The following is a 12,050-nucleotide window of genomic DNA, read 5'->3' as shown; positions in this document are numbered from 1 at the left end:
ATAATTTTGAAAAAAATAAACAAGCTCAATGTCAACATGTGAGCGGGGAATTCACAGTAAAACAATTTCCAAAAATAAAGCGACAGAGTAAAGTGATTTTGTTTAACAATTATACATGCCTTTAAGTATACATTACTTCCGGTAGAAGGACATTTTGCTGTAAAAATTAAAATAAATCGCAATTTCAACAACACATTTCGTCGCCTGCGTGACTTAGACTTTATTTGGAAGAGGTAATTTAAACTTGATTATAGAAATTATATTTTATTGAGAAGGATCAGGGAGTTCAATGGATATTTGTAACTCGTCGGTTAGGACCTGGCGGGGGTATTAAAGGCTGCTCTGTGACGTCATATCCATGCGGCATCTTTGTCAGTGAACAAAATGGCGACGTACACCCTGACCGCCCGCAGGCTGCAGGTAATGGGCCGGTCGGACGGCGATGGAAGTGGGGCCGCGGTTCGCTGCCTGGTGGGCGGGGGGTGGTTAGGCCACAAGCGGCGCGGTGCCGTGGCCGTGCCGAGTCCGTGCCGCCGGCTCCCGCTGACCTTTTCCCACAGCGGCCGCCGGCAGCGGGTCACCCTGTCGGGTCCCGGGTCTGAGCCGCCGGATTCCCATGGCAACCGGCCGGCTGGGGCTCCCGCTTCGAGATGTCGGCCCTTTGAGGGGGATTAAACCCACCAAAAGAAAACCAATCATTAACATGGAGAATATCCCAGGGCTTAACCTTACTCCTGAGAGCCAAGGTGACAACAAGGTTATACCAGAATGATTCCATTCCGGTAGAGGCCGTCTGAACCTTAAAACACACTCTCTATAATTAGTGGCCAGGGCACCTTATTATCAAATGTGTGCGCGGTTTAAAGAGGTAATTTATCCTCCTACTTCGGAAAAAGCTGCCAATTAGGGGAAGCAAGAAGATTACAAGCGTTAACTGCAAAACTGTCAGCGCCTGCCTGTTTTTGGGTGAAAGCCCTTCAGTTGGTTGGTGTTTTCATTATTCGCTGGTGAGCGTCGTGGCCCAAGCTAGTGTTTTTAATGTTACCTTTGAGAAAGTGAACCACCTTAACCCCCTGCACTCCTTTTGGTAAAAATTCTCTCTGCCTGCTATTAGGGACAGATTTCTTTTTAGGAACAATGAAGAACTGATAATACGTTTCAAAATCAGAGTGGTGTGTGACAAAGAGGGGCATTGTAGGCAATAGTATTCTCATGCACTTGCTGCCCTTCCCTGTAGGAGAGGTCATGGGTATAAGAGATGTCAGATATTGGCAAGTAAGTGCATTGCAATTTATGCATTATAGCTGTGATGTGCCAGTGCTGGAGGGAGTGATTGTTTACAGTGGAGTAGTTTTGTGGATGATGTTTTTTTTGCAGCTACACTTATCCAGATGGCTGGAAAATGTTCCTCCTGTTAACACTCCTGCTATCTTCACATATTGGAAAGGCTTTGTACATCAGTAAGTGATTGAGTCATTGTAGAATATCCAGCTGTGACCTTTTCTTCACTGATCAAGTTAAGTTTCAGGTCACTGATTATTACCCTTAACCACCTTTCCCAAGAAATTGGCTGGCCTCAATTATGTTAGTGATGTTGGATGACTGACATGTCGAATGTCATCTTGGTACAATGGTGGCATAATGGATTAATTACTGGACTGGTAATCCAGACCATTGGACCAATGATTCAGAGACTTGTGTTCAAATCCCATCATGACAGGAATTGAAAATCGGTTAATAATCTGGAATTGTTTACATTAAAAAAGAACTAGTCATAAATAATATCACAAAACCACTGGGTTGTTGTGAAAGCCCAGGTGGATCACAATGTCCTTCAGGGGTGGAATTCTGCCCTCCTTCCCTGATCTGGCTTGTTTTCAATTCCAGGCCCACCAGTGTGGTTGACTCTTAAAAGTCTCTGAAATGGCCTAACAAGCCACTGAGTCTACAGGCAATTAGCAATGTCAGTAAATGATGGCTTTACCAGTGACATCCAGATCCCAAAAATAATTTTTTTACAAATATTAAGAAAAGGTGGTTGGAGTTTCTCGGAGCTGGTGATGATAGCATAGTAAATTAGAACAAGATTATGTCGGAGGCTCTTTGAAGCTTCTGTACTATTCAGTGAGATTCTACCTCTTCCACTTTCCACCCAAATTGCCATATGCCACAATTAAGAGATTTGAGTCTAAAGTTTACCGATCTCGGCCTTTGAACATATTTGACCAAACATCCGAATGTAACTCTATAGTGTTTTTAAAAAAAAATCCTGGGAGTAGTAGTTTCTCCTGGTCTGAGTATTAATTAATTGACTCTTTATCCTCAATTTCTGCCCACTGCTACTGGGTTTTACATCCAGGTAAAACATCATGGTCAAAGTTGAATTTATTGTCATATACGCAAGTGCAGTGAAAAATGTGCTTGCAGCGGCATCACAAGCACATTGCATCAGATAAGCAGCATTCACAAGAAAAATGTAAATTAAACATAAACTATACACAATTTTTACAAGAAAGAACATAATTAGAACAAAAAAAAGCAAAGTCCATTTTAGTGCAATGTGGTCAAAGTGGTCACAGTGTTGTTAAACTGTAGTGATTAGGGTTGTGCCAGTCGGTTCAAGAACGAAATGGTTGAAAGGAAGTAGCTGTTCTTGAACCTGGTGATATGGGAGTTGTGAGAAGGTGGCATGGCCCAGGTAGTGGGGATCTTTGATGGATGTTGCCGCCTTGAGGCTGCACCTCCTACTGATGGTATTGGGCTGAGTCCACTACTCTCTGCAGCTTCTTGTATTCCTGCGCATTCGAATTACTATACCAGACCATGATGCAACAGTCAGGATACTTTCAAAAGTACATCTGTAGAAGTTTGTTAGAGTGTTTGGTGACAAGCCGAACCTCCTAAGAAAGTAAAGGCGCCTCCCTTGTGATTGTATCTATGTGCTGGGTCCAGGACAAGTCATCTGATATGTTAACGTCCAGGAATTAAAGCTCCAGCACCAATCCTCCAATGTAGATTCACCGTCATTCCCCTTCTTGAAGTCAGCAATCTGGTCTTTAGTTTTACTGATGTTGAACAAGGGGTTGTTGTTGCAGCACTACTCAACCAGGCATCCTACCTTGCTTCTGTATGCTGACTTGTCACCAACTTTGATTTGTTCAACAACAGTGGTGTCGTCAGCGAATTTGTATATGACATTGGAGCTGTGCTTAGCCCCACAGTCACGTGTTTAGAGAGTAGAGCAGGGGGCTAAGCATGCAGCCTTGAGGTGCATCTGTGTTGTTGGTCAGCGAGGAGGAGGTATCGTCACCAATCCTCACTGTGAGGCCTGCCGATGAGGAAGTCGAGTATCCAGTTGCAGAGGGAGGTATAGAGGCCCAGGTTTTGAAGCTTGATGATGAGTTTGGATGGGATGATTGTGTTGAACGCTGAGCTGTGGTTGATGAACAGCAGGCTTATTGGCATCTACGCTTTCGAGGTCTCGTAGAATATAGTGTGTTTGAATTTAGCTATATCATTGCCATTTATTAGCACAAGCTTGACTGTTGTCCAGTTCTTGCTGCTTCTGGCCAGGAATGGAAAAGTACTCTGATCAATCAATTTGCAGAGCAGAGCCCTAGATGTAAAATGGTTATCTTCATAAATACCTGTTTATTTTTTCTGGAAAGAGGAGATTTACCAGGATGCTGCCTGGTTTGGAGAGTATGCATTATGAGGAGAGACTAAGGGAGCTAGGGCTTTACTCTTTGGAGAGAAGGAGGATGAGAGGAGACACGATAGAGGTGTACAAAATATTAAGAGGAATAGATAGAGTGGACAGCCAGCGCCTCTTTCCCAGGGCACCAATGCTCAATACAAGAGGGCATGGCTTTAAAGTAATGGGTGGGAAGTTCAAGGGAGATATCAGAGGAAGGTTTTTTACCCAGAGAGTGGTTGGGGTGTGGAATGCGCTGCCTGGGGCGGTGGTGGAGGCAGGTGCATTGGTCAAATTCAAGAGATTGTTAGATAAGCATATGGAGGAATTTAAAATAGAGGGATATGTGGGAGGAAGGGGTTAGATAGTCTTAGGCGAGGTTTAAAGGTCAGCACAACATTGTGGCCAAGGGGCCTGTATTGTGCTGTGCTGTTCTATGATTCTATGATAATTATAAAATATTTAATTTTGCAAGTGTGTCTTTGGCTAGATGTAGTTTGATCTGCATTAATTTTGGGATTTTTTGCTCTTTTCCTGGAGTAGAATCAGTATTTACATTATTTCCCCTTTTTTTATTCTCCTTACCCAACTTGATTTGTTATAGGGGATAAAGAATGGCTTCCATGTTAAGGTGGCATTGCATTTACGTTTGTGCATATTCATGCTCATAACTTGCACAGTATTCATTTTGATTTTCATGAGTATTTTGTTGCTCAACTCTTTGACTAAATGCCATATTATCACTTCAGAAATCTAGTGCACGACTGGCTTTATAGCAGAGAAAGTTGGCCATGTTACAAACTGGGTATGAGGCTGAAAATTAGTAACTGAGGTGATTCCAAGGGCAGAGTGCAAGGTCTTTCTCTCCCTTGCTGCAGTTTTATAGGTCAAGAAGGCTGAACAACCTGGAGGTCAAATTCACTTGTCATAACTATGTATTTGCCTAAACTTTGACATATGACGTACCAGTGTGATCCTGGAATGTGAATGACAGAATAGGTCACAGCTACTTGAAAGACGTAAACTGGGAATTGAACCAGGGTGTTGCATTTAATTTTGTATTAATGTTCAATATTTTAACAGTTTTAACTTTTTTAAGTCTTGAGAGCACCACTTTGATTTGATTTCTTTAAAATTAATTTCTCCATGTTGGAAGTAATTCAAAATTTCTGAATTTAAAAACAAAATGTGGAAACTGACTGTTCCCCACCTTTTTACAAAAAATGGCTTTGAAGGTGGTCAGTGAACATCAAACCCCTTTGGCCCCAGAGGCAGGAAGTTCCCATTGTTTAAAAAATCTATTTACAGCAGACATTTTGAGCATCAGCTTGCTTCTGCCTGATATGACCTGTGCTGAAGGAATGTTTCCATCAAAACTGGGCCCTCTTTTCCAACTCTTGCCAGGAAAAGGGGAGATGTTATAATCCATCCAAAATGTCCATCAATGAGTCATGTTGGATACTTGATTTCCCTAGTGTTGCATTGCCTCTGTTACCTTGCCGAATTGGCTACTGTTAATGAGCAAGTCTAGATACTGAGTCACAAGAGAATACAGGTGCTGTAGTCTGGAGCAAAAAAACAAGCTGCTGGAGGAACTCAGCAGGTGGAGGCAGAGGGATAGTCATCGTTTTGGGTCTAGACCCTGCATCAGGTTGTGATGCAGTGTCTTGACCCGGAACATTGATTCAGTCTATATCGTGTGTTCTATGTTGGTGTTGGGCAGAAGGCTTATTAAAATCCTACTCTCCTTTGCATCAACAAGTGCACTTTTCAGCTGGGATTCTTGATATGGGTGTTCAGGGTAAAGGCATCATTTATTGCTTGTCCTGAGCTTCCCTTGGAAGTCAGTGGCAGTGGAGAGTCAACCACATTTGGGTGACACTGAAGTCAGGCAGAATATCCAGGTATTGTCACACCACAGAAGGCCATTCAGCCAATAAGTTCACACCGTCTCCTTCAGGGCAAACTATTCAATCCAGTTTTCCCATAGCTCAGCAAATTATATTTTCTCCATATGCCCATACTTTTTGAAAGGTCTAGTTGAATCTGTTCCTTGAAGGTAAAGATTTCTAGGGCATCGTTATTCTCTGCATAAGGAGACAAAAGGGTTTTCATCAAATTCCGCACTTGTCTTTTGTCCATCACTTTGCTCCTATGGTCCAAGAACTACTTGCTAATGGGAGCAACTTTTCTCTATTCATCGTCCAGACACACAAGGATCTTGCTTACCTCAGTCAAATCTCCCCTCGACCTTTGCTTCAAGGACATTAAGCTCGGTTTCTCCAATCTAACCTTGAGCTGAAGTCTGGGCAGAGACAAAAGATATTCTTTACAAAAGACATGAGTGAACGAGTAGGCATTTTGTGACAGAGGGACTTCATAGTCATTCCATCAACTTTTAATTTCCAGCATTTTTACAAAAGAAATCAAATTCACAATGATGCAGCTCTACAAAACTCTGGTTAGACCACACTTGGAGTACTGTGTCCAGTTCTGGTCGCCTCATTATAGGAAGGATGTGGAAGCGTTGGAAAGGGTGCAGAGGAGATTTACCAGGATTGTGCCTGGATTGGAGAGTATGGATTATGAGGAGAGACTAAGGGAGCTAGGGCTTTACTCATTGGAGAGAAGGAGGATGAGGGGAGACATGATAGAGGTATACAAAATATTAAGAGGAATAGATAGAGTAGACAGCCAGTGTCTCTTTCCCAGGGCACCAATGCTCAATACAAGAGGGCATGGCTTTAAAGTAATGGGTGGGAAGTTCAAGGGAGATATCAGAGGGAGGTTTTTTACCCAGAGAGTGGTTGGTGCATGGAATACTCTGGGGCAGTGGTGGAGGCAGATACGTTGGTCAAGTTCAGGAGATTGTTAGATAATCATATGGAGGAATTTAAAGTAGGGGGATATGTGGAAGGAAGGGGTTAGATAGTCTTAGGAGAGGTTTAAAGGTCGGCACATTGTGGGCTGAAGGGCCTGTATTGTGCTGTATTGTTCTATGGTTTTAAATTCCCTTCTTGGATTTGAATCTTTTGTCTAATATAGTCCAATAATCCAATAGCTCTTGTACTGAAACCCTCTTGCAGTAAAGGTTAAAAAGCCATTTGCCTTCCTAGTTGCTAGGTGTACCTATATGTTCACACATGGTAATTTGTGTACAATGTCACTTAGGTGTCTCTAACACAATCCCTCACCACTGAGTAAGTACTCTGCTTTTCTGTTTTTCACTCCTTTCTGAAGGCAGTGATGGCAGGTCAAGAGCAGACTTATTCTGTGCCTCCTCAATAAACATATCCAGTTAGCCACTGCATATTGTTCTTGATACTTGCCCACCATTTTTATAATGTATTATGTTGTAACACATTTGGTATAACCTCCATGGGACATTTATTGCCAGGTTTGGTTGCATCTATAATTAACCCCTTTCTGGACTTCGTAGTGCAATTAAAGGTGCTTTTTTGTGGGCTTTTCATGATGCGTCTTTTTCATATATTGCAGCAAGCCCTTAGTCATGGGGTTCGGAGGTACCATCTCTCCGCCATGCGTCGGCGAGCCAAAGTAGTCATGAGTCGCTTCGAGCCCAACGAGTACATCAATTATGAGTTGCTGCGGAAAAACGTTGACATCGTTCACAAAAGGTAAAGAGGAAGGATCTTCAGACGTTTGAACAGATTGGCTAGAATGTTAAACTTCAACCGGGTGGACAACATGATGCATTTAAGATGAGGAGAGAGGTACCACCTAGAGCAGAAACATTGAATAGTCCGATTGTACCAAATAGCCTGTTCCTGTGTTGTAATTACTACAAGGCTTTTGTGTTCTAGCAGTCTTGGATGTGGGATATCAAAGCTTATTTTCCGGTGCATTCCAACCCCTTCTGCTTTGTGCACTTTTCCATTTGTAGCTCTGCAGGAACCTGCTAGGTATGACCTGGAATGTTTCTTTTGGCCTGCCCCAGGGAAGCAAGCCTTTCTCCACTGCCTTATCACTTCTTTGCCATCGTCTTTGGATTTTCTTGATCTGTGCTTCAACCTAGACGTGGGGGGGTGCTAGCCACGATTTTTAAACTTGCAGATGACTCAAAACACAGCACAATTGTGAACTTTGAGCAGCTTAGCTTTAGTGATGAGATTGCAACAAGAAATAAATAAGGCTAGTAGAATGGGCAGGGACTTGGTAGATGAAGTTTATTACAGAGGTGATGCATAGGGTCAGGCAATATAGAATAAAGGATACTTCAAAAATGAGTGCAAAGGCTTGAGGGCTGGGTGCACAAATTATTGAAAATGGCTTGACACCTTGAGAAAGCGATTAATGCAACATATGCAATTCTGGGCTTTTTCAATAGGGACACGGAGTATAAAAGTGGGGAATTTATTAATAACCTTTATAAATCCATGGTCCAGCCTTGGCTAGAGTATTGTATTCAATTCTGATTACCTAAGTTATAGGGAGGATGTTGGGAAAGATTTCTGTGAATGGTTCATGGGATGAGGAACTACATTTACAAGGATAGATCAATGATACTGAGACTGTTTTCTTTGGAGAAGAGCAGGCTGTGGGGAGATTTGATGGAAATACATAAAATAATGAGAAGTCTGAACAGAGAGGATAGTAGGATGCAGTTCCAAAGGTGGACAATTTGAAGTCGGGGTATAAAATGAAAGGAAGAGAATTAAGTGTGACATGAAGAAAAACTTGTTTATGCAGTGTGTGGTTGGAATCCGTAATGAACTGCCTGCAGATGTAATGGAGGCCAGTTCTGATGTGGTCTTTGAGAAGGAATTACATAAATATACATGAAGAAAAATTTTCAAAACTGGGAAAAGGGAGGTGAGGTTGGAACTAGTTGTTGCTTTGGTAGAGAAGCAACACAGACACGATGGGCTGAATGGCCTCATTTTGTGCTCAAAATGTTATGATACATGACTTATAGTGGCTAGAGTGAGGTTTATTGACTGTGGAACATAAAGGATGTTAAAGGTGTTATACAATCATAGGTCCTAGTTATTTATGTACTAGCCTCGCTTCTATTTCCTATAATGATACCACCTACATAAACATTGCTTTGTAATTATACCCACCTGCCACTGACAGCGCAGAATCAGCAGCCTTTGTACTGGATGAAGATAAGTGAGTTATAATGGCAGCAGATAATTTATTTGAAAATACAGACTGAAAGTTAGCTCTCTAACTTTGCCTTGCGTTGCTTTGGGTCTCTTTCCTCAATCTAATGAGGGATTATCTTGAGCGTTTTATGAAGGTAATATATGTAAACACAAAACAATTGTATTTCATTTCATGCAATGCTTTTCTTTTGAGATCACTTTTCATGTTTATGGCTTACTTGTAACATTCAATTTTGTCTTCTCTGATAGGTTGGACAAGCCCTTGACGCTTTCAGAAAAGATCGTGTATGGTCATTTGGATGACCCTGTTAACCAAGAGATAGGTCGCGGGAGAACTTACCTGCGCCTCCGTCCTGATCGGGTGGCGATGCAAGATGCCACTGCTCAGATGGCCATGCTTCAGTTTATCAGCAGTGGGTTGCCCCGGGTAGCCGTGCCATCTACAATCCACTGTGACCACTTAATCGAGGCTCAGGTCGGCGGAGAAAAGGATCTGGCAAGAGCCAAGGTACTTCACTGCACGTGAGGCTTTGAGGCTTTTGGTGGTGTGGTGTGATGCGATGCTATGTAATTGAAAATATTGCTCTGGCCAAAGAACAACAGCACTGGGTGTTGTGCAGATTTAAAAGGAGAATATGGTCCCTTGTTTTTCCCTCTTGTCGCCATTTCATTCTGTATCTTCACTTTAGCATCTTTTTCCAAACTCCTTTCAGATTTCTGTCTCTTCTTTTCTCTTCGGTGAAGAAGGCATGCATACGTGACGCTCCTAAGTCACTGTAATTACTGTCACCAGGAGGGGAACCTATAAACCTGCTTAGCTTCGCCCACTCTCTCCCAAAAAGGGGTTACTTGCTTTAACAAATGAATTTTAATTCATCGTTTAAACCAAAATGAAGATGCTCCCCTCTATCTGTCGTCCATGAGTGTTCCTTTCTTCCCCATGCATCCTTTCTGTTCATCTCACTCCCGTCACCTGGTCTTCTTTTGCCCCCTCCCTACCTCCCCCCCTCTGGCCTTTCGTTAATCCCCCACCCCAGCCTACAGGGCATCCTTCTCATTCTCCCCCCTCCCACCCCTCAGCTCCCCGCCTGTCCTCTTCTCCCTTTCCTCCCTCCACTCCTTGGTCCTCTTTGTTCTTTTTTGAGGCGCGTCGTGGCTGTGCTAATGTTTCCCATCCCATTCCATTTATTCCTCCTTCAAAATCTTCCAAAATTACCGATAATGTTTATGAATATATTGTGAAAGTGTCACACATCTGTCAAGGCTAACTGTAACTACAGATTACTGATGGATTAATTGTTTGTCTTCCTCCGTTGTGGTTCCCTTCTTTCCACCACCTGGTCAGAGGCTTGAACTGAGCAACTGATTAGCCTCAGTAGCTTGTTTTCCATACTGATCACTAATGTAATTTTTCCTTTGTAGGATATGAATAAAGAAGTTTATGATTTCTTGGCAACGGCAGGTGCGAAGTATGGGGTCGGTTTTTGGAAACCTGGCTCTGGCATCATCCATCAGGTGAAAAATCAAACATTTCCAACTCTTGCTTTGAAGTCTGCCGCACTCCACCTCCCCTTCCCCCCAGGAACATCACATTAATTAACAGCTTTTGTTTCCTATTGCACTAACCAAACACAGCCTAAAGGGCTTGGAGAGGTTCATCTTTATTTTTTATTCTTTCCAAACATGATCAAGAGCGGAACCATTGATTAAACAATTCCCACTTTGATTGAAATCCCTCCCGCCCCTCCAAAATAAAACAGCTAGCACAACACAACAGAGCATTGCTGACACTTGCACACACATAAGCTACAGGCAGCCAGTACTTGATGCTTACTGAATGCTATTTTACAAATGAGCATGTAGCTGTTACAGATTGGATGTTGTCACTGGAAGGCAAGACTGAATAGAGTGCATCAAAGGCAGCTTTGATCTCAGCAGGGTGAAATGCAGCATCTACTCAGCAGTGATGTCCCTGCCATCCCCTTTAATTAACAACTTTTCATTTATTCTTCCCACCCCTCTGGGGTACATGCAGTGGTTCTACTTTGCTTTGGCTTAGTGTCCCTGCACAGCAGTCCAGAACCAACTGGCAGTTTGCACCACAGGGAACTGTATGTGATGTACTGTATTTCCCAACTCCAGAGGTGAAACAGTTTACCAAACTAAATGTTCCCAATTACAGACATTTCAGAAGTACATCATTTACTATATGGTGGTGAGACGAAGTGTTGTGACAAGGGACCCACTCTCTCCACAGTCTGACTGCATTGTAAGGCTCAGGAATTTCAGAGTGCAGACCAAATATTCTGTTATACAAGGGCCCGGGGTGTAAGTTTACAGCCTGATCATGTTAACATTGAATTAATTGTTTTGATTAATAGAATATTTTAGGATTTCTTAGCATTTTTAGCTTGTACCCCATCTGTAGAGTGATCAGAAACCATTGGCAACACTTACTGAGCTGAGCGTGACAGCAATGACTTGCCTGTCTATTTTGTTTCTACGTGGGGTGATTTTGTTTTTTCAACCTCCCATGTGGTCCAATTAAAAGAGGAACATGGGTTGAATGGCTTCCTATTCTCCCTTTGAACCAGTGAATCTCACCTCAGTTCATCCCAGTACCCCACCCCCCCCCCCCCCAAAAAAAAACCTTACTCCTCCCGCACCCCAATTCAATTAATTCAAAGCGGATTCACATCTTAACTCTGTTTGCCTGCTTTGGCTCCATTTCTCCTAATATCCTAAACTATCAAAAATTTCATTATGTCAGTTTTGCGATTTTCAGTGAAGCCATACGCACACTTGTGCTTGCACAGGGTTCTTAGCATTCTGAAGAATTTGCTCAGTTTTAAGATAATATTCTTCAGTTCTAGCCCACAGTCGTTTGGATTTGTATCCGAGTAAAGCAGGAATGAAACTGTGGGAAACTCTTGCTGAGCCATTGTTTGAGTACTGTACGCAATTTTGGGCATCACATTTATAAGAATGAAGGAAATCTACCAGGATAAAACGACCACTGAGAGCTTATGTGAGGTATAAGATATTTTTATTGGTCACGTGTACATCAAAACACACAGTGAAATACATCCTTTTGCGTAGAGTGTTCTGGGGGCAGCCTGCAAGTGTTGCCACTCTTCCAGTGCCAACATAGCGAGTTTATGTGAGGTATGATAGTAGAAGAATTAATGGAAACTGTGATATTTGTAGAACTAACAAGGAGCGATTAT

At 42.5% G+C, this 12,050-nt stretch overlaps 1 protein-coding gene across 3 annotated transcripts in view; it reads left to right on the top strand.

Moving 5' to 3' along the window:
- The first annotated feature begins 331 nt into the window (after positions 1-331).
- The window catches only part of aco2 (aconitase 2, mitochondrial), a 60,899-nt gene continuing 49,180 nt past the window's right edge, over positions 332-12,050 (top strand). For all 3 annotated transcript variants that reach the window (XR_007958520.1, XR_007958521.1, XM_052043086.1), the window contains exons 1-4: positions 332-420; positions 7,193-7,332; positions 9,073-9,331; positions 10,246-10,338. Coding sequence is in view for 1 of the 3 variants with exons in the window: in XM_052043086.1 (XP_051899046.1) it covers positions 385-420; positions 7,193-7,332; positions 9,073-9,331; positions 10,246-10,338 (528 nt within the window). In the remaining 2 variants the exon portion in view is untranslated. The remainder of the gene's footprint in view (positions 421-7,192; positions 7,333-9,072; positions 9,332-10,245; positions 10,339-12,050) is intronic.

The sequence above is a fragment of the Pristis pectinata genome, chromosome 33 (genome assembly GCF_009764475.1).
Source record: "Pristis pectinata isolate sPriPec2 chromosome 33, sPriPec2.1.pri, whole genome shotgun sequence".
NCBI lineage: Eukaryota > Metazoa > Chordata > Chondrichthyes > Rhinopristiformes > Pristidae > Pristis > Pristis pectinata.
Note: the sequence above shows the minus strand (reverse complement) of the source record. Positions and strands in the feature narration are given on the sequence as shown.